This window comes from Typopeltis vanoorti, chromosome 24, assembly GCF_054136105.1.
Source record: "Typopeltis vanoorti isolate ZY-2024b chromosome 24, IOZ_Tvanoo_1.0, whole genome shotgun sequence".
Classification (NCBI taxonomy): domain Eukaryota; kingdom Metazoa; phylum Arthropoda; class Arachnida; order Uropygi; family Thelyphonidae; genus Typopeltis; species Typopeltis vanoorti.
This window is the reverse complement of record NC_143572.1, coordinates 7,844,059-7,867,742: the sequence shown is the minus strand read 5'-3', so window position 1 is coordinate 7,867,742 and position 23,684 is coordinate 7,844,059. Positions and strand designations below refer to the sequence as shown.

Sequence of the window (23,684 nt, the reverse complement as noted above, 5' to 3'; positions counted from 1 at the left end):
AACTTATGGCTTATCCAAATGATTTTTTTTTCCTGTAATAAAGATGTTTTATATATTGGGTTTATTTGGTTGTAGTAATGTAGTTAAATGAAACTAACTAGTTACATCGCATATACTTGTGGCTTCTTCTGGGTTAGGATGGACAAAAATTACAATGAAAGGCTAACATGAAGCATAACATTAGCGATGTGTGCACTGAACAATAGCCCTCTTCCTGAGAGAATTTTTTTTGTATTTTCTAAAAGATAGTTGGACATGCGAAAAGATGAAATGAACGATTTCCAAACATCACACAGGAGATCATTCCTTGGTTTCTATTGGGTGTGCCTTGTGAGCGAATGACTATAGCAGATTCTTTTATGTTGCAGGCATGGAGCTCTTTCCATTCAGTGTTATGAGCTGTGTGGGAGAAATGAACAGCTACATCTGAGCTGTCTTCTTTGTTTTTGACATTTCCAATATGCTCTTTTTGTCTGATTTCCAAACTTCTAGATGTCTATCCTATGTAAAAAAGACCACAAGAACATGAAATATAAACCTCAGGATGTTTGTTGAAAGAGTTGTGGTCTTCGGGCACGTAATAAACCTTGTATAGTCAAAACGGGCTTGAAAGCCACTCTCGTGTCATGAAATTTGAGGAGGCTGGCAATCTTAAGAGAAAGTTTACCAATATAATGGATATTACAGATCTTCTGTAAAAACAAAAGATCTGTAGAGAATGTTGGGATTTTGTTGTGGAGAAGGAGAGAGAATAGTGTTCTTTGTACCATTTCTTAGAATATCCATTGCTCACAGGTATTTGGAATAAAGAATGTAATTCTTTCTTCAGTTTGTCTTCATCTCTTGTAATAGAGATCACACTTTTCTTGAGTGCACATATAATACCTAGTTTTTATGATATATGGAGTAAAAAGAATGATGTAGGTAATGACCTGTATGTGTGGGCTTGCAGTATACAGTAATGTAGATCATTACCTACCTTTATCCTCTTTGCACCATATATAACAAAAAGTAGTTATAATTTATACATATGCTCAAGAAAAGGGTGATTTTTATTACAAGAAATTTTAGTAATGTTTTGGTTCATGTTAGTCCTTTATTATAATTTTTTTGTTCATCCTAATCCTAACCCAGAAGAAGCCACTAGTATATGCAGCGAAACTAGCCTGTTTCATTTAATTGCATTAATATGGCCCAGTATATTCCTTTGTTATGTCATTGGTTTTCTATAAATTTATTACTATTATTTTTTCTGTGCCAACTAAGAATAAATCTCTAAACTATCTCTCTGCGACCCATTTTTCTTTTCAAGCTCTGACGATATTTGTTTGTTTTAGCTGCGCCAATCTGAGCTTTAGGACAGAAAATTCTTGTCCAAAGAAACCTTCCTGGAGGTCAAGTGTTACCTAACTTTATTAAAAGAATTTTATTTATTTATTCTTATGGAGTTTCCTCCCTTTTTCTCCCCTGTCCCTATTGGGGCGAGTTGAACCCCCTCATGGGGGGTTAAGTATTTATGGCTGTAGATCCGTGTGTGTTCACGGGGCCGGTTTGCCTGCTTGCGGGATGAGAAACGCCAGATAAACTGGCAGAAAAAACCCTACTGCTCGTCCCCAAGACCGGCTAAATTGGCTATGGCTGAGGAAGATCCTCAAATTCCTCATGTCTTCGATGGGAATCGAACCTGGGACACTCTTTCCCCAGTCATATGGTTGCGAAGCGCACAGCCACTAGGCTAACCGTGTGGACATTAAAAGAATTAAGTAGCTTAAAGTAATCTTAGCATACAGTCATGGCCTAAATTGCTTTTAACTTCCTTTATATTCCCCTTATGCATAGATCCGTGGTTTTATGAGTGGTAAAATCAGTCTCATGCTCAGATAAAACTCGGGCTTACATAGAAAAACATGCTTATTAAGTGGACAAAGAGATTACAATTAAGTTAACATGTGAAAGGCTAATCACATTTTTATCATTACTAAATCACTAGTTAAGCAAGTAAGAAATGCTCAAACTGACAAGTATGCTATTCACATTCCATGAGTAAATTAAATTCACACATAGCACAAAACATAAGCCAACTTCTAAACTAAATTTTCTGTCATTTTACTCCTTCACATTAGATTGGGAGCTGCACAAACTTAAGTTCTCAGACTACCAATCCAATACAGTCTATAAATCATTGCACATGGTTACTATAAAGTTCTCTTTCCTCCTAGTTAAAGTTCTTGTTCCTTCTTTCATCTAAAACTAGTTATTACATTGGTAAAAGGAAAGGTTTCAGTTCTTTACCACCTTGACGCGATGATATCGTGATTCTTTCGTACATCCTTTGTGTGGGAATATCCTTCTGCTACGGTAGGTTGCCACCACGTGGAAATCACGTGCTAGTCACAAATGGGGCATTTTTCTTTGCTGGACTCATGGTTTGCTGTTGTTAGCTCGACCGCCATCAAAGGGGGAATCCTTTGCTATCTCACATCGGTAAAACCTTTACCGATGGCCCAAATTGGAAAACTGCCATCATCTCACGTATAGGCTTGTCCGACTCGCGTCAGTCAGCAGAAAGAAAGGTTGCAGCTTGTCGTTGTCAAGCTTCCTTCCGATCATCAGCATCGCTGGTCTGCACAAGAAAACAGGAACAGGCAAACAACCAGAAGGCAAAAAAAAAACGAGAGAGCTTCAAACACGCCTGAACTCGCTTTTATCCTCCTTCATAGCACCCTCTTTCAGCCTTCAAATCTTGTTCAAGTGGTGTCACATTTCTGCTCCTCGATGAGTACTCTTTTTGTGGAACACGAATTCCGTTCACTTTCCACGAACGCCTCTGCCTCGGGGTTTACGTCATCGGTGGAGATCAGCAAGCAACCTTTGGACTTTTGTTAGCACTTAGATACACGTTCTTGTATAGAGCACAATTTAACATTAAAGCTTTAAACAATACATTTATGTTTAGATATGCAATTTTTTCTAATTTTCTTTTCTTGTCATCTAGAGCACAATTTAACATTAAAGCTTTAAACAATACATTTATGTTTAGATATGCAGTTTTTTCTAATTTTCATTTTCTAAAGAAAATGTGACATGTTCTCTCATATAATATTATTACTTTGCCAACAGTACAAGTATTTTTTTACTTAGTATTGTGTTTTAGTTAAATCTTGAATGAATGATTCTTTTCTTGAAAGAGTCCTCATCAAATCATAAGAAGGTCTTAGATCTTGAATGAGGACTCTTTTCTTGAAAGAGTCCTCATTCAAGACCTAAGACCTTCTTATGATTTGATTTTACTGCTGGAAAATATACATATTCATCATATTTTATATAGTTAATATTTAATGTGTTCATAATTTAATTTGCATCATATTTCCTATTATTATTACTGTTATAACTTTAGTTTTTTATATAAATAATTTCTGGTTTCTTTTTAATCGGTTCTTGTGAAGGTTAATTAGATTTTCATGAATAGGTGGAGATACTATCTTTTCATAATTTCTCTAGGAATATTTTCTAGATGTGGCTCGGCCTTCTTCATGGATTTTTCACAATAGTGTTCTTACAAACCAAGCACCTCAGGAGATTGCCATCATGACTGTGAGAGAGAAGCTACTGGATTCCCTTCCTGAAGAAATTCCATATATGCTGAAATTAGTAAGCTTGTCATCTCTGATTCTATTAAGTTTTATTTGACACTATATATTTGTGAAATAGAGACAGGTAGTTAATCTTTTGTGTTCATCTTAATACAAAAATGACCTTCAGTAACCAAGATTTTCTAAATTCTTTGACTTAATTATTACTGTTATCTTTTATATTATCTATTATGTTTTCATCAGGAAACGTAATAAATAATATAAATAGATAATATAACATGGACAGGAAAGAGCAGTGCACAACTGCTCAGATTAGCACAAGACCGCAGTTTGTTCGCCAAGATGGTCGCTGACCTTCAATAGAAGATAGCACAATAATAAGAAGAATTATTACTGTTATCTTTTATATTATCTATTACGTTTTCATCAAGAAGTGCAACAATATGACCATGGCCTTCAGGGAGGGAGATTTTTATTGATTGTAATGATTCTGAAATCACAATATTTTACTATGAAAGTTTTTTATCATTTTCAACCTCAATCAGTCCACTGCTGGTTGAAGGTCTCCCCCAATTTTTTCAATTTGAAAAAGATTGCGTTTCAGCAGTCCTTAGTTATCGCCCTTTGCCTTCTACCATTCATAGGTCTCTGTTCTTCTATTCTGTTAATAATTTAGGCCATTTTGTGTTGTTGTATCATGCAACATGTCCAGCTCATCTCCATTTTGTATGCATTATATATTTGACAATTTTGTGTATATATGTTCTTGATCTTATCAGATGGAAAAGTATCCTATGTCTGACTTCCTTTTCATTCTTTTCTGAGTAACTTTCATTTTGTGAATTATATCTTGAATTAAATTCCAGGTTTCACTGCCATGTGTAATTACAGTTAAGACACAGGCAAAAGCAATGATTTTCATACTAATCCTTAGAATATATTTTTCCATCCCTCACAAAATAGCCATTATCATTTGTCCACACTGCTAGCTTATGCAGATTATTCTGTAAGTGCTGTATATTGGCATCCCTAATAGAGCTACCAACTTTTTTGCATCATTACAAACAGTTGAACTTCTCTTGTCAGGTGTTCTTTCCAATATCATTAATATATAGACTGAATGACAATGAGGATTAATCTTTTGGGTACGCCACGTTACCTTAAGTCTGGCAGATTTAAGGTGATGTGGTAGATTCCCATCCTCCATATATCATTTTCTGATACCTCCCTCAACCACCCACTTATCCAAGTCAGTAGTTTATATTCCAATTCCATATTCAGTTTATCCATCAACTTTCACCTAGTATCCATTCTCTTTATCCAACTCATTTGTAGCATTAATATAAAATATGAGCTAATTGCTCAGACCTAACCTCCTTTTGGTAAACCCATTCTGTTCCTTGAAAAATATAGCTTGTCTGTCAGTCCTATTCTGTATGTAAGTTCTTACCAACTTCTCTAAAATCTTCACAATGACTCCAGAGTTACTGATTAGTAGTTTGACATATCAGTCTTTGCACCACCTCTCTGCAATGGAATTATCATACATTCTTTTCATTCCTGTGGAATCTTCCCTGAGCTGAGACTCAAATTATACATACATGTCAAGGGTCTAGCCAGTTGACTAGCCCCTTGACATCTATAATTTGACTGGATATTCCTTTAGTATATGTGCTGATATCTCAACTGTCCCTATTGCCAAATTCTTGTGCAGTTATACAACTCTAGAATCTCCTCATGCACCTCTCTCTCTCTCCATTCAGTGTAACACTGTGTGCTGTGTTACATACACCAGGTTGATAGATCTTAGCAAAGAGATCACTCGTTATTTGAACAACCTCTTCTGCTTCTGACACAAGGGTACTGTCTGCATTCAGCAAAGTTATTCTTCCATATTCATTCTTTATTTTACTTGTAGTATAATGATAAAATTCTTTAGAGTTGCTTTTAGCCTGCATAGCCATATTCTTTGCAGACTTAGCTTTCCATATGATATTTATAACTTTTCTAGCCCACACTTTGTTTCATAACTCCTCTCACTCATATTTTCAAAGTATTTCTTCCACCTTTTTTTTATGGATCTCTTGCTTAATAAGATTGCACTTCCATTTCACTCCCATCCTGTTTATTCTAGGGACACGTTCAGTTGCTGCATTATTTAAGCATCTTTTCAAACCTATTATGGAATTCACTTACATTACCAGCTAATTTATGAACAGTACAAGGATCAGGCAAGATGACCAGCATAGTAAGGAAGGCAAAATCAGATTATGAGAAGAGATTATTTGAAGAGGTGAAGGGAAATCCCAAAGACTTTTTTCGTTATGTGGCAAGTAGGAGGAAGAATGACTATGATAGGCTAACTTTAATGAATGCAGATGATAGAGAGGTAATGGAGACAGACAAAATTGTTGAGCTACTGAGTGATAATTTTTCTAGGGCATATCATCCTAGTGAAGATATTGTTATGACAGAGGTGACAGGGACTAACATGAGAAACAGAGGTTGAAGAATTGGAGGTACTAAGTATATTGCAGAAAATGAATGCAAATAAAGCTTTGGGATGGGAGGGGATATCAACTGGCATTTTACAATAATGTGCTTGGGAATTGGTGATGCCTTTGACTAGGCTGTGTAATTTAAGTTTAATTGTAATAATAATAAAATACCCGTTAATAATAATACTTTGCTTTTCTTTATTTCGATCAAGTAACAAGTCCAAGTCCATAACTTTATTCCTATTTTCTCTAATATGATTCCCCCCTCCCCCTCTAAATATACATACTTCATGCCTGTTATGCACCATGTTGTTGAGCTACTAACCTAACCTGACCTGAATAGGAAATTGACACAATCTCATAGTTCAAATCTTTCTTAATATGCGATTACATGTTCCACTTCATCTTTTTTCCCTGTTCTTCTTTTACTGTGATGCATTCAATATCAACAATGTGCTCATTAAATTAAGATACAGCTTAATTTCACTCTTTAAAAATTTAATTCATATGATCCTATTCTCTATGCACTGTGCATTAGTAACAATGTGAAATTGACATTAAAGTGTTCAAAGAACACTTTAATGTCAATTTTATTTAATGTAAGCACTACTCCAGTTATTATAGGAAAACCTTAACCAGTCATTTGCCATAAATTTCCTTTTATGTCATTTCTGGATCTCTTAAAAACATAGGTTTTGATCTTACTCACCTCAGTGGATCCACCACTATTTAGATGGTTATCATAAACAATAAACCTTTTTAATCAACTGATCCCATAAATTAATGAAGCCACAGTTATGTAGATCATATAGTCAGTACATACCTACATTCATATCATGATGATTATTATAATTAAAACTTCCTTTTAATTCAGGGTCAAAGGCTAATTCAGGTGCTTAAGGGTCAAAGCTGTATAACTGAGAGGAGACCTCCACATAGCCTTTCAAGGAATGCAGAGAACCGACCAGGGCTTCTGACCTAATGTCCAATCCTCACCTTCTCGTGGTGCACCCTGTTGGGTATCTACTTTGATACTGAATGAACGAGGATGGGCTGGCAATTTGGGATTTAGCCGACCAAATTGTATTCTTATTGGTTAACCAAAATAAAAAATGATGGTACAACATGACAAAATTTCATGCCGGATGGGGCGTCGCCCGGTTAAACAAGGCCCCCGTTGTTTTCGCCAGGGAACTAGGGTGAACAGCGAAAAGTCAGCTACTGGAACAAATCTGAAAACAAACCCCAACTCAACACCACCAGAGTTAAAGATCGGTATCAACGTAAGAAGCCTGAATGGCAAAGAAATGGAGCTAGCTGAGGAATTAGATAAGTACCAGATCGACATAATAGGGGTGACTGAAACAAAAAAGACCAAAACTGGTGAGATCTTTCTGAGCAATAAATACAAAATGTTATATTCAGGCAATGACAATCAAGGAAAAGGAGTAGCCATAGTATTCAACACAAAATACGAGGCTAATCTTCTTGAATGGCAGTCAGTCTCAAGTAGAGTAATGTGGGCAAATATGAGAATGGGGAACTGGACAATGAGACTTATTTGTGCCTATGGTCCCACAGAAGGTTCTACTAAGGTAGAAGTGGAGGAATTTTTTGACGCTTTAGAAAAAGCAACTGACACAATGAAAAAGGAAAAGTTGGTCCTTGTTGGGGATCTAAATAGCAGAGTAGGAAATGATTGTGAGACATACAAAAATATTTTGGGAAAATTTGGAGAAAAGAGCAAAGCTAATAATAATGGCAAATATCTGTTGGATTTCTGCTCAGGACATGGACTGGTTATTACTAACATCATGTTCCAACATAAAAATATGAACAAATTCACATGGAGAGAAGAGGCTAGGAATAAGAAAAGTCTCATTGACTATGTTATTGTTGATAGTGATGTTTTCTCCCTGGTGCAGGACACCAGAGTGTACAGAGGATTTGAAATTGGAAGTTGAGCAGCTCTCAGATGTGAACTGTAGACTAAAATACAGAAAGATTATTGAAAAGAAAATGAAAGAGTTTGAGAACAGGAATCAAACCTTGGAGATTCAGTGGCAAACTCTGAAGAAAACATTGATTGATTCTGCCAGAGAGGCAGGTGGTTAGGTTGTCTGCAAGGATAAAAAAATCAGAGCTCCCTGGTGGACACAGGAAGTTAAAGAGGCAGTGAAGGAAAAGAAGAAAGCATATCAAAAGTTCCTGGCAAATAAGTCAGCTTTTACTCTTACAGAATACAGTGACAAATGTAAGAAAGCTAAAGAGTGTATAAAACTAGCTAAACAAAAGTCATGGAAGGACTTTGGCAAGAATATAGAAAATAAATATCAAGAAGGTGGCAAAATATTCTGGAGGTTGTTGAAGAAGCTTAGGAATGTAGGAAAGAGTGCTGTAAAAGGAGTTAGAGATGACAAAGGTGACATGAAAATGGTAGAAAAAGATATCCTTGAAGTATGAAGTAATTAATTTGAAAAACTGCTAAATGAAACAAGCAGTGATGACAGCACAGTGATAAAAAAACACTGACGAGGCATGCAGTCAGGAATACATATCCATACTTGAAGTAGAAAAAGTCATCAAAGGCTTGAAATGTGGAAAGGCAGCAGGAGTAGATGATATTCAAACCAGAAATGCTGAACTATGGTGGTATAAAAGTCTTACAGTGGCTGCACTGCATAGTTCAGAAAGCCTGGACAGAGTGACGAATTCCCGATGATTGGAGTAGAGCTCTCATAGTACCCATACATAAAAAGGGAAATAAAACTGAAAGTGAGAATTACAGAGGTATTTCCCTACTGAGTGTTCCTGGCAAGATCTATGCAAGTATACTTGAGAAATGGTTGAGAAGAATTGTGGAAGAAAACCTTTGTGAAGAACAAGCTGGATTCAGGCCAAATAGAAGCTGTCATGATCAGATCTTCACTTTACGACAAATAGTCGAGACAGCATGGAAATATAACAAAGATCTGTATTTAAGTTTTGTCGATTTGGAAGCTATTCAATACGCTGCAGTTATACAATGGGGCATTATATCAAGCAATACTTAGTCTTTATTTGAGTTGTAAGTCAGCAGTTAGAATTGAAGGAAGTACAGGAAGATGGTTTAATGTTAAATCTGGTGTGAGACAAGGATGTACATTATCCCCTCTGTTATTCATTATCTATATGGATCACATTATGAAGGAAAGTGGTATTAAACCTGATATCAAAATTGGAGATGTTAATGTCAGCTCTTTGCTTTATGCGGATGATGTTATACTTCTAAATAAATCCTCTACAAGTCTGCAAGATTCTTTGACTAAATTCAATTGCTGTTGTAATAGATATGGTATGAAGGTCAGCAATAAAAAGACAAAGACAATGAAAATAGGAAGAATCATTGAAAATGTCAACTGTGTTGTGAATGGAGAACCTGTGGAACAAGTAAAACATTTCAGCTACTTAGGCACGATTTTTACTGAAGATGGTAAATTAAATACAGAAATAGACAACAGAATCAGCAAAGCTGGTATGGTGGGAAGTCAATTGAATAAATTCATATGGAATAAGAGAGAAATTAGTTGGAACACTAAATTAGCTGTATACAAGACAGTGTTCAAGCCAGTTTTAACTTATGGATCTGAGAGCTGGGTCAGAAGTAAAACACTTGACCAAAGACTAGAGACCGCAGATATGAGAGTCCTGAGAAAGATTAGAGGCATGAATAGATGGCATCAATGGCAATATCATATTAAAAATGAGGATATTAGGAAAGAACTTGACATTGTCAGCATCCAGGAATGCGTTAGCAGAGCTAATCTCAGGTGGTATGGTCACTTAAATAGAATGGGAGAGGAAAGATTAGCAAAACAAGTGTTCTCTGCCAGGTTGGCAGGAAAACGACCCAGAGGAAGACCAAGATATAGGTGGATTGATACGGTACAAAGTGCCTTAGACGATAGAAATATAAGATCTGATAATGTTGGAGTCTTGACAAGTAACAGACTGATTTGGAGGAAAATTGTAGATAGGAAGTTAGTAATGATGTAATTTTTTCATGTAGTACTGTCATATCCTGTATACACCCCTTGAGGGTACATGGCAGGAATTTGATGATGATGATGATGATTGTTTTCTTGTGTTTTCATGTGAATTGAAGAAAATTCAGTTCCTGCTTTGGTTCTGTTTATGTTTATGAATGAACTTCTTTTGCTGAACTGGCCACTGACATTCCTCCACTTTTGTCCAAAACAGTAAGAACAAGAGTAGCCACTGGTCAAGATCCATTTACAATCCATTTCCATATTTGCAGAACAAACTTCTTTGCCTCCTCTTTCATTCTGTCTGCCACTGTTCTTTGGAATGGCTTCCCTCACTCTTTCTTCCCAAAAACTATAATCTTCAGCTGTTCAATAAAAATGTCGAGATTCCTTCTTTCTTCTTACACTCCTGCCAACACATGCTAATATGCTATAGGTCTTGCATGATCCTCCACATGTGGGTCAGATAAAAAATCCAGTAAGTTGGGTTTAAATGTCACTGTGACATCGATGTTTGTAATGTCATTAGGTGGCAGATGAATTTTTATGCCTGGTGTAAGACTATTATCGTGCTTATTAGAGGCCTGAAGTGGCTTGTCTTATGTTTTATGTTTGTCTCTATTAGTGCAGGGTTTCTTGATTATCTAATCCCTAGTCCACCCACTGTACAAACATGTAATAGGTTTTTAACCTTTTACTGGTAGGATTTACATAAAAGGTAATGTTCTGTCAGAAATATCAGTTTCAGATTTGATGCATGTAAATTGGTGTAGGTCGTTGATGTTTGTGTTAAGCCCACGAATGAAGTGGATGTTGCATGAGATATTGTTGGTTTTGATTGTGAGGGGGATTGTTATTTTTTGTAGGAGATTTTTTTCTGATCCACAAATTTCACTATTATTTTTGATATTTTTCATGGCTGGTAATGTCCAAAACTTACGGAGCAGGGACAGGAAATATCAAGCCTCCAAGTGCTCCCTGTCCCACTACATACCAAGACTCCCTTCTAGGCATGATCTAGTAGAGTAATTGCTATTAGTTAGTTGGTTGGCAAGTCCCCTAATTTGTTACTGTCAAGTTCAGTCTTCCACAACAGTAAGAACAAGAACAGGTGCTGGTCAAAATCCATTTACAGCCCATCTCCAAATTTGCTGAACAAACTTCTCTGCCCCCCCCCCTCTTTCATTTTGTTTATCTTTGTTCTTTTTCAGTGGCCTCTTTCACTCTGTCTTCTCAAAGACAGACCTTCAGCTGCTGTTCAATAAAAATGTCAAGAGGTTCCTCCTTTCTTCTTACTCTCTTACCAAAATATGGTACTGATATGCTATAGGTCTTACATGATCTTTCACTTGTGGATCAGATTAAAAAAAAAAAAAAAAACAGTAAATATGGGTTGGTAATGGTTGATTATGTCAGAAACTTACAGAGCACAGACAGGATATGTCCAGCCTCCTATCCATGCATATCCTCCAAGTGCTCCCTTTTCCACTATATTTCAAGACCCTCCAGGTGTGATCCAGTAGAGTAATTGCTATTAGCTAGTACTGGATTCCTTATTAAGTATAATATGTCGAGCATGAAAGATATCACTTACAGTGCATGTGTGAAGAGAGAGTGGGGAGAGACAGAAATTAAAGATCCTATGCTGAAGACTAAACATTGCAATAGCTATTTCGGACTTCTGATAAACCAGGTAGTGGCATTTCCCCAGGCAGTGAATATCATCTACCTCATTGGGACATTTCCTTCAACTATTGCAGATTATGCAGTAAAGGCAGCAATACTGACCTAACGCACCTGAGTCCTATTTGTGAAACAAGCCACATAATACAGGGTGTCCCAAAATTCACGCAAGAAGTAATTTTGATAGAAAACACAGGTTTTTAATTAAAAATTGTAATTTCTTATTGATTCGTAAAGTATACAGTATAGGGTTATGCATGGAATAGCATATCGAGTAAATGGCCTCAACGGCTTTGCTGGCACATACACACTCTTTTGTCAAAATTTTTCATGACCGTTTTGCATAATGTGGCTGAATTTCGTTGATACAGCGCTCAATTTCCTCCTTCAAGGCGTGAGTGGTCGTGGGCTTGTTGGCATAACCTTAGACTTCAAAAAAGCCCAAAGAAAAAAGTCCAACGGCGTTAAGTCACATGATCTGGGCCAATTCTGATCATCAAAACGGGAAATTACACGATCAGGAAATGACTCATGCAGTAATTGAATTGTTTCTCGGGCTGTATGGCATGTGGCACCGTCTTGTTGAAACCACATGTCGTCCACATCCATATCTTGCAATTTAGGCACAAAAAACTGGATTATCATGTCGCAATAGCGAGCACCATTAACTGTGATTGCCTTACCAGCCGCATTTTCGAAGAAGAATGGACCGATGATGCCTCCAGCCCAAAATCCACACCAAACAGTGACACGTTGTGGATGCATTTGTTTCTCAACAATCACTCGTGGATTTTCTGAACATCCACCCACTCACTGCTTTGTGAAAGAAAAATCAAGCTGTCATCCCTTTCATAACTGACATTACTTCCACAATGTCCTATTGTCTTTTCTCCATCTCCCACGTAACAAAAAATTTCATCAATTGATAACCTATAACATCCTTTCAGAAGTTTATAGAATATTGAAAAGTTATCACAAAGGATATCTTACAAAAGCAGCAGACATCAAAGAAAGATGGAAAGAATATACACGAGACCTTTACAGAAAGGACTCCAAACTTACTGAAAAATTTGAAGAGCAGAATTATACACAGGAGCCATTACCACTGGAGAGTGAAGTGAGGTGGGCACTGCAACAGCTATCCAGTAAGATAGATCAGATTTCGAATGTGAGATGGATAATAGAAAGACCACAGGAATATCAAAAGAATGTCTACCTTTGTTTCCTTGACTGCAGTAAGGCTTTTGAGTAGATCATGTGAAACTGGAATGTGTTAAGAACAATGGGAGTACCAGGGAATGGAATACCTATTGAGCTGCTCAAAGCCGTAGGAGAAAAGGCAGTTAAATTTTAACAACTCTGTCAGCGAATTTGGATCACAACTACATGGCATAGGGAATGAAAAAAATCAGTTTATATACCTTTATTGAAGAAAGGTGATGCAAGAGAGTGCGAAAATTACAGAACTATATAGCACTGATTTCTCATGCAAGTAAATTCTTACTTAAGATCATTCAGAAAAGACTGGAATCATTCATGAAGAGAGAAATGCAGATGAACAGGCAGGATTTTGAAAAGGCAGAGGAACAAGAGATCAGATTTCGAATGTGAGATGGATAATAGAAAGACCACAGGAATATCAAAAGAATGTCTACCTTTGTTTCCTTGACTTCAGTAAGGCTTTTGACTCTGTAGATCATGTGAAACTGGAATGTGTTAAGAACAATGGGAGTACCAGGGCATTTCATTATCCTTCTGAGGAATCTTTATTGTGAACAAGAAGCTACTGTCTGTAAAGATCTTGGAGAAACTGGGTATTTCACAATAGGTAAAGGGGTGCGACAAGGATGTATCTTATCTCTGTACCTATTTAACTTGTTCAGTGAATACATTTTAAGAATGGCAGGGCTGGAGGAGTCTTCAGTTGGAATTAAAATTGGTGGAAGAAATATTAATAATTTGAGGTATGCAGATGATACCACCTTGCTAGCAGAATGCAAAGAAGATTTGGAGGAATTATTATGAAAGTTAAAGAAGAAAGTGCAAAGATGGGTATTGTACTGAAGAAGTTAGAAGAAGATTATTACTCAGAAGGAAAGCAGCGACAAATTTCAGCAAGATCTTGAAAGATATCAGCCTCACAACAAAAATCAGAATCGTGAAAGCAATGGTATTCCCTGTGGTAGTATTGTATGAATGTGAAAGTTGGACCCTTAGAAAGAGTGAAAGAAGGAAGATAGATGTGTTTGAATTATGGGTTTGGAGACGCTTACTAAGAATACCATGGACTGCAAAGCAAACCAATAAATCAGTAATAGACAGAATAAAGCCAGATTGCTCCCTCGAAGCTATGATCATCAAGCAAAAATTATCATACTTTGGACATATTATGTGAGCAAATGACAGTCTGGAGAAGATGATGATGCTTGCTAAAGTTGACGGAAGCAGGAGAAGAGGAAGACCAAGAATTAGATGGGTGTATGGAGTTAAAGAAGCAACTGGAAATTCTGAAAGATATGGCAGGACAGATCTGAATGGAGAACGTATGTTCATAGAATCACCAGAAGTCAAAAACGACTTGATAGAACTTAACAGCAATCATACTACCCTTTTCTTTTGCTTACCAGTGTCTGCATTCCACATACTCTCAACTTGTTCTCGTAATGTACATTCCATAATCCTGATATCATCTTTGTTAATCTACGCACTTTGATCAATGTCAATATTCATTTTGACATTGCAGTTATTCTCTGAGTTGTATTTGCACTTTTTGCGTGTTTTACTTTTAACTTCATTTGCCTGTCCACCATAACTCCAAAATTCTGTAATTTCAATTTTTTGTAATATAATCCCACCTATATAATATGCCATTGGAATTCTGATTATGCCAATAGACCAGGTACATTACACTTGACCATGTTACTGTACAGTATTCAAAAGTGCATAACTTTACACTTAGTAACATTGAACTGATAGCCTTTATTATTTATCCATCATTGCAGATTATTCAAATCTTTTTGTAAGTGCTATATATCAGTAACACCACTATTTGCCTTGCCTGTCTTTACATTATCAGCAAACAATCGAACATCTGTCAGATCCTTCCCAGTATCATTAATGTATAGATTCAACAACAGTAGTTCTAGGACTGATTCCTAAGGAACATTGATGGCCACCTTAAATCTGGTAGTTCACACCCACCATAAAATAATTACTTTTACCTCCATTGCTAGTGTTTATCAGATTCATTGTTAATGTAATTTATTATGTTTTGGACAGACTGAACATATGGACGTTCCATGGGGGAAAAAATATTGAACCACCTTTCTTTAATTCATTCTTTAATTTATCATATTTTGGGTAGACTGACTGGTTGTTCATTGGAAGTGGGGAAAAAAAAAATATTAGCAAGCACCAGTAGTATATTCAGTACTGTAAATCTCATATATCTAATCCAACATAGCATCTAGTTGAGGCTGAACATGGAATGGGGATACCTGCCTGGTTCATATTTTAATTGTTTGATATTACCTTTCTAATGCCAGGAGTATTAGGAAAAAGAAGGAAGAGTTTTTGGCCTTGGTTGGCACTTCCAGGCCACAGGTTGTTGGTATTAGTGAAACATGGCTGACAGAAGATGATAAAGCTAGTGGGATTGAATGCGACGGGTATAGCGTGTTCAGGAGTGACAGGGAGAATAAAAAGAGGGGAGGAGTGTTATTGATGATAGCTGATGAGTTGCAGCCAAGGAGTACAGAACTTTTTTAAATAACGAAACCTGTGGTGTGTTCATAATTAGAAGAAACACAATTAAATAATTTTCACTGTGGTTTATACGTGTGTTTCTTCTAAAAAGGAGTATAGAAGTTGAACTGCAGGATAGAGAAAAGCGCACATTTGAGACTATTTGGTATGAGATAGAGTCTAGCAGAACAAAATATACAATTGGGTGCTGCTATAGACCAGGTGATGGAATAGATGGTGGGGATAGTATGCATAGGCAAATAGAAGAAATGAGTGGAAGGAGGGTTATTATTATTATGGGTGATTTCAATTATGGTAACATTGACTGGAAGGAGGAGAGGGCACATGGGAGGAAGGAATTGGATTTTATGCAGTTATTAAGGGACACTATATGCGACAGCATGTAGTGGAAAATACTAGGGGGCAGAGAGTGCTTGACCCAGTAATTGCATCTGAGAATGTGGCTGTAATGAACATGACCATGTTGCCACCAATTGGTGAGAGTGATCATAAGGTCTTGACTTGGGAGGTGGCTAAAGGAGTGGAATTTACAATTAAGACAGGGTACATGTGGAATTACCGGGCTGGAAAGTATGACAAGCTTAGGAGTGTGCTTGGTTCAGTGCCATGCTGTGTAAAACTGCAAGGGCTGGATGTTGATAGTGCATGGGAGGTGGTTAAGAAGTGTTTGCAGGAGGCAATGGTTGACTGTATACCAAGAGTCCGAATAATAAATCAAGTAGGGGTTAAATGGATGAATAACACTATTAAGCTTGAGCTGCAAAAAAAGAAACAATTGTGGAGGGAATTTAAGGAGAAAGGTGACCAGCAGGTGCAGGAACAGTATAAAGCTCAGGCCAGGAAGGTAACAAGGGTGGTAAGAAAAGCAAAAGTGGATTATGAAAGAAAATTGGCCATGCAGGCTAAAGAGAATCCCAAACAGATTTTTCAGTATGTTGCAAGTAAAAGGAAAAATGTTCATGGCAGAATGATTTTAAAAAATGCTAAGGGTAGGGAGGTAACCGAATCAGTCGATATAGTGGAATTACTGAGCGAGCACTTTGCAAGAGTATAAGGGTAATGGGTTTACAGAGATTCTACTGGACCTTGCTAAGGCCTTTGACAGGATACCACATGGAATTCTAATCAGTAAAATGCAGCATATGGGGATGGATATAGGGTTGGTGAGATGGATAGGAGGGTGGTTGATGGAGAGATATCAGAGAGTGGTTTATTCAGGAGTAGAGTCCACAAGACGGCCTGTGACTAGTGGTGTGCCACAAGGATCTGGTCTTGGACCACTGCTGTTTAATTTGTTCATTAACGGTATAGGGAAGGATCTAAGAGGAACAATTCATTTGTTCGCTGATGATGCAAAATTGGGTAGGGCAATAGTGAATGCAGGATGATTTGGATAGATTGGAGGTCTGGGCTAAGGAGAATGGATATCAATTTAATGTGGCAAAATGTAAGGTTATACATTTTGGGGTTAAAAGATTAGCAGCAGTTTACTACATTGGTGGAACTGTACTCCAGGAAATTGATGAGGCACGAGATTTATGAGTGTTGATGGATAAGGAGTTGAAGTTTAGGGGGCACATTGCAGAAGTGGCCAAATCAGCTCATCAAATCACTTGGGCCGAAGAATACATTGACAAGCAGAGACAAGCATGTTATTGTTCCTCTGTATCGAGCCTTGATAAGACTCCATCTCAACTACCGTGCCCCAAATTTGGTCACCTAGGTTTCTTCTTGATGGGAGGAGGTTGAGAGGATCCAGAGGTGAGTGACCAAGATGATAGCAGGTCTGTGGAATGAACCATATGAAAACAGGTTGAAGATTTGTGGATTGCAGAAATTAGTTGATAGGCGGAAAACGGGAGATATGATCGAGACATTCAAATTGCTAAAGGGTTTCTATAGGATTAATTCAGAGGATATTTTTGAGATCAGGACTGGTGGTGGGAGAACTAGGGGACATCCATGGAAGCTGGGCAAAAGTGTGGTTAGCAGGGGTGTTAGAGCTGGGTTCTTTACTTTTAGAGTAGTGAATGAGTGGAATGGGCTGCCAGAGTCTGTGGTGGATGCTGTGACAGGGAATGAGTTTAAGGCAAGGTATGATAGATACTGTATGAATGTCGAATAGTTGTGATGAACAAGATTTGGGGCCTCCCTCGATGAGTCTAAGGACTCCCTGGAGTTGCCTGTAATAATAATAATTTGCTGCACTTGACCTGTTGGTTAATGAGTTCTATTTCTCTTGTATTCTGCTTCATTTAAAATTGCTTGTTCATTCTACACTCATGATTTTCCAGCATTTTCAGCATGAAATAATTGTTGCTTCATTTTTGAATAGAGCTTTTATTGTATCTATGTATTACATGTTCTGCATAGGTGTTAAATTGTTTTGAGCTTATGCTGACCATCGACATTTAGTCAAACAGAATTTGATACATTGATTACTAGAATTATTTTAGTTAAGAAAAGAGAAACACTATTTTTTTTCTGTTGAGTGCATACTCGATAGGTTGGTTAATCTACCTATAGTACATTAGTACCGTATATGGGTAGCGGGTTAAGAAAGGGGAAACTTGTTTACATTTGATTTAAAAGCCTATATATTGTATTTCTTGGAAAACACATAAGCAGGAAGACTGTTCACAATACAGCAGTAACAGAGATGAAGGAGGAGGAATAGAAACTTGTTCTGTGGGTTTCAAGGTGTGCTGTGAAGGGATGTTGGGTGGTAGCTGCACATGTTCCAATGGACTTAGTACTGTGGGAGGGAATTGTTGACGCTATTTCAGATGAACATTTGCAATTGAAATATTTATAGAATACACGTATTGCAGAAACCAAAAGTCTACGAGAAACCAAATGTCTGTGCAAAAATGGGAGGAATGAAGTTGGTAAGAAATGGGTTATTAATCAATCTGATTAATTTTGAAGGAGCCCTTAGAGCCCCCACTCCATGTGAGAGTAGTATTCAATAGCTGGGTCGATGTGTGATTTGTATAAGGTTAGCAGCTGTTCAGAGGTGAACCACCGTCTTGAGTGAAAGAAAAATCCTAGTTTTTTAGAAGCTGAGGATGCAATGGTTGTGATGTGTTTATGTCAGGATGATTCCAGAAATCTCATCTTGTCTGGAAATTAGAGTGTTGTCAAAGATTATCTGAACCCCATTGGAGGATGGCTTGGAGATCAGAATTGATGGTTGATGTTATGTAGGTTGAGGTGATTTATGTAGAATTAAGATATATCAAGCGGAAAGGAGGAGTGCTGTCATCTGCAAAACTGCGTGTTGAGTTAGGGGTCAATTGAAGTAGGTCATTGATATACAGGTATCCCATCCTTCGATTAACCAGTTAATTAATCCCCCGATGTTACCATGTATATCAAAATCGCGTTAATCAAATATAATAATCAATGGTAAAAAGTACAATTCGTCCATGATCGATTACTGTATTAATAGTTCGTTTTATATGGTACTCTTTTAGGAAAGATAAAAAATGAATGCAAAGTTACTGCAATTTTTTTTTTATCAAAAGAAGTTATCAAGAGTCGTTTGCACAGTTTAATTTTTTTCTTATCGGCATAAATTCTGTGATAACAAGCAAAATGACTCTCCAGACCTCGGCAAACAAGCATTCTTCGATTAACATCTGGATCCATATCCATTACTTGCTGCTTAAGTGATTCTAAACTGCGAAATATTCCATCCAGTTCTTTGACTGTTATCTCCTTTGGAACCTCGTCTTTACATTCCATTTATTCGTTGTCGTCATATGCATGTTGTTCAATTTCAAGAAGATCGTTGTCACTGAAATCTTTTGAATTTGAATCCAATAATTCTTTAACATCTTCTGCATCAACACCAAGGTCTTTACCAATTGCAATGATTTCTTCAGTCACGTTGTTTACAGGATTTTGAAAACAACCTAAGTCATTAGCGCATTCTGGCAAAATGTTTTTCCAAAGAGCTTTCATGCAACTGGAAGACACTTGCTCCCACAAGTCATGAATGTTTTCAATTGTGTGCTTAATGTTAAATTTTTTCCAAAATTCTTGGAGTGTAATCACATTTTCTCCCATTGTTGTTTGAGAATATCTTTTTAAGAAAATAGGCTTTGAAAGTTGCAATGATGCCATGTACAGAGGTTGCAGCAGTGATGTATTTGGTGGGAAAAATAAAACTTTCACATTCTCACACAGATCATTAAGAGAATTTGGATGACCAAGTGCATTATCTAAAAGCAAAAGAGTTTTGAAAGCTAAGTTATTTCTCTTGCAATAAGCTTCAACTGCCGGGCAAAAATAAGACTTAAATCAATCTTTGAATAGACTTTGGGTAATTCCCCTGCCAAATTACAGTTAAAGAGTTCTTGTTACATCCTTTTAAAACCCTTGGGTTCTGAGTTCAATAGACAAGCAGCGGCTTCAATTTAAAATCTCCTTTAGCATTCCCTCTAAGCATAACAGTTAAGCGATCTTTTGATACTTTATAGCCAGGCTGCGCTGCTTCCTTTTTTGATATAAAAGTTCTAGATGGTATTTTTTTCCAATAGAGGCCAGTTTCATCTACATTGGAAAATTTGGCAATCGTAATAATTTTCTTCGATAATTTTCTGCAGCTCAGCAGGAAATGTGGATGCAGCATCTTCATCAGCACTTGCAGCTTCACCTGTTATTTTCACATTCTTTAGTCCAGCCCTAGATTTTAAATTTTCAACCCAGTCTTTGCTAGCTGCAAATTTTGAATTGTCTTCTTTATATTTAGTCTTGAAAACAGGCGTAGAGCTTTTGGCCTTGATATTATAGGCACTAATTGGAATTCTCTTTTGATTGCAGTGTTCCAGCCAAATAATCAACAGAGCTTCCATTTCAACCATCATAGCACTCTCGTTATATGTGCATTGCATACTTGCAGATGCAACTTTACCTTGCTCGCAATACTCATCAGCTTTGGAGAAAATAGTCCATATTGTAGACTCATTAAAACCAAATTTGCTTTTGATCTTACTTAAATACAAAACTTATATCAAGTTTTGTATCTAAGGTAATTACTTTCCTCTCATTTTTTCATGTAATGACTGGTTGTGGGATTGCTCTTATTCTTCGACATGATTAATGGGCTATAAAATTTATGAAGAAGTAATTTGTAAATACGTACAGCAGAACAACTGGAGCTTGTAATATACCCACTCTTAATGCTGGCAGCAAAGTAACTGGCTGGCACTCAGGCTCAGGGAGCATGGCTGCATGTGAGTAATGACGTCTTCATGCTCACACCACGTGACTTGCATGTTTTTGCATGGTAAATTTAAAGGCCCATTAATCAAAACTCTTGCCACGTATATCAAGGATTTGCCTCGATTTCGTTAATCAAATCCCGCGTTAAGCAAAACCACGTTAAACAAGGTTTGATAGACTAGCCCACTTTATCTGTAAAGCTCCTAAATTTATTAAGGTGTGATTATGATTGCATGAGCTTTTTTTCATATTTGAACTCATTGTACATAAGGGTGCATAAATTATTTCTTTTCAAAAATTAAATTTTTAATTAAAATTTTTGTCTTATTCCATTTCACTAAGTTGATACTCCTGATATTTGTTCTGGACAGAACATGTGATTCTTCATTAATTAAGTTGGTTAAAAAATTTAAGCAGTAGAACAAATGAAAGTTGATACTAAAAGTAGATATTCCTCCAAAGTGATAATATCAAACCATACATAGTTTGTTTGGATGTAAGAAATAAATATCTGGAAATAGTTTTCTTTTACCTAACGTATAGCCTGGCTTTGCTGCCATCTCATAATTATTACTTGTTTCTACCAATCTCATTTTCTGGACAGGTGGCACTTTATGAATTTTGCTTTTGTTGAGACCGACGTTTCAAGTTCTTCACTTTGAGCATGGGCCTTGTACCAGCATGCATTCATGGTTAAGAATTTAGGGAGACAAAACACACGTGTTAAAATAAATACAGGCAGCCCTCGGTTTACAGTGGTTCAATTTACGCCTATTCACAATAATGGCAGTTGCCTGCTCGTGCTTTCTTACTGTAGTGTGGTTGACTGAGAAACGACGCTAGCAGGCATTCTAGTGTTTGAGTGTTTACTGAGCTACTACGACATATATGTATCAAACCTAGTTTTAATGTTGAATCTACCTAATTGTTCTATTTAATTTTTTTTATGTACATACATATTTAAATTGATAAAGTACATGATTACATACCATGTCTGATAATAGAAGTGCAGAAAAATTAGCAGAACTTGGTGTTAAGAAAGTGCGGAAATGAGTCACACTTCAGATGAAGATGGAGGTGATTCGAAGAATGGAAGATGGGCAGATACGTGCTAATGTCTGCAGAAGTATGAACTTACCTCCATCGACTTGCTACAATTATGAAAAATGCAGATAAAATAAAACAGTCTGCGCAACAATCTATGGCAGCACTAAATGCAAAATTGTACGTTACAGCAGGGGTAAACTTCATGAAAAAATGGAAAAATTATTATCATTATGGGTGGATGACTTGAATCAGAAAAACATTCCTGTGATGCAGGCTGTTATAACTGAGAAGGAAAAAAAATTTTGAGGATCTTAAAAAGACAGATGGAGGTGAAGAAACATTTTTAGAAAGCAAAGGTTGGTTGATGAGATTTAAGTCTCGAAGTAAGTGCCACAGTGTCAAATTATGTGGTGAGGCAGCAAGTGCAGATGTTGCAGCAGTGGCTGCTTTTCCTAAAGAATATCAAGCCTGTGTAGAACAAGGAAGTTATCCCCCTGATCTCATTTTTAATGTTGATGAGACTGGGCTCTACTGGAAAAAATTGCCATCACGCACCTTCATTTCCTGTGAAGAACGTTCCTCTCCAGGTTTTAAAGCTGCAAAAGATAGACTTACGCTTTTATTGGGTGCAAATGTCTCTGGAAGTTTGAAGCTTAAACCAATGTTGGTGTACCATTCACAGACACCACGCGCCTTCAAGGGTCTAAAAGCCATGCTACCAGTCTATTGGAAATGAAACAAGAAAGCTTGGGTTATACAAGATGTTTTTATAGATTGGTACACAAATTATTTTTGTCCTACCGTGCTTCGCTTCTGTAAAGAAAATGATTTGCCAGCCAAGGCATTGCTTCTCTTGGATAATGCCCCTAGACATCCTCAAAACCTTGCCGAAGTAAGAATACTATTGGATGTCAAGGTTGTTTACATGCCACCAAACACATCACTTTTGCAACCGATGGATCAGGGGATTATATCAATCTTCAAAGCCTATTACCTCCATATAATATTTATGGAAATGGTAAGAGTCTTGGACACTTCAGGAAAAACTATTAAAGACTATTGGTGGTCATTCGATATTTTGAAGGGCATTAACAACATCGAGGCAGCTTGGAACGACGTGTCAGCAAAGTGTTTAAAAGGAGCATGGCGAAAACTTCTTCCAGCATTTATGCACGACTTCGAGGAATTAGACCAAGAGGAGAATGTTATTGAAGATGTTACCATGCTTGCGCAAGATGTGGGATTGTACGATATTACAGCTGAAGATGTGAGAGAAGTCTTAGGGAGCCATGATAAACTGCTTTCCAATGAAGACTTAAAAGAATTAGCTGAACAATTAACTCAACATTGAAAGGAGGAGAAAGAAAACGAAGAAGGTCCTCTGAAAGATATGAAAATGGCCGATTTGCAGCGTATCCTTGCAAGCATAGAGACATTGACTGATGAACTCTGCGAAATGGACCACGATTGGGAACGGAGTGCAAATGAAAAGGAGTGTAATCGCATCTATTCGACCTTACACTGAACTCCTTAAAGAAAGAAAAAGAAAATCTAGGCAGTTAACACTGGATACTTTTTTAAAAGAAAATGCAGGTGATCCGAAACCAGGAAGTTCAACATAGAAATATGTAATATCTTTTCGAAGTTTCATATTTTTTTGTATATAATTTTCTTTTGTTTTCGTTATTAATAATTTTATTTTAACAAATATATATATATGTATGTATTATCAAAGCTTTAAATATAATAATGTTACACATACTTCATGTGCATATTTTTTGACTGCATGGAACATAACTTCATACCTTCCATTAAAATTGGGTTCGTTTTATGCTGATTCAGTT

General features: G+C 36.9%; 1 protein-coding gene across 2 annotated transcripts in view; it reads left to right on the top strand.

Annotated features, from left to right (window-relative positions):
* Nucleotides 1–23,684, top strand: part of LOC150092910 (GTPase Era, mitochondrial) — a 178,329-nt gene that overhangs the window by 136,157 nt on the left and 18,488 nt on the right. Inside the window, exon 9 of one of the 2 annotated variants that reach the window (XR_016550443.1) lies at nt 3,515–3,651. Coding sequence is in view for 1 of the 2 variants with exons in the window: in XM_090413965.1 (XP_090270091.1) it covers nt 3,502–3,651 (150 nt within the window). In the remaining variant the exon portion in view is untranslated. Of the gene's footprint in view, nt 1–3,501; nt 3,652–23,684 lie in introns of both variants that reach the window. The other variant, XM_090413965.1, reaches the window with a different exon arrangement.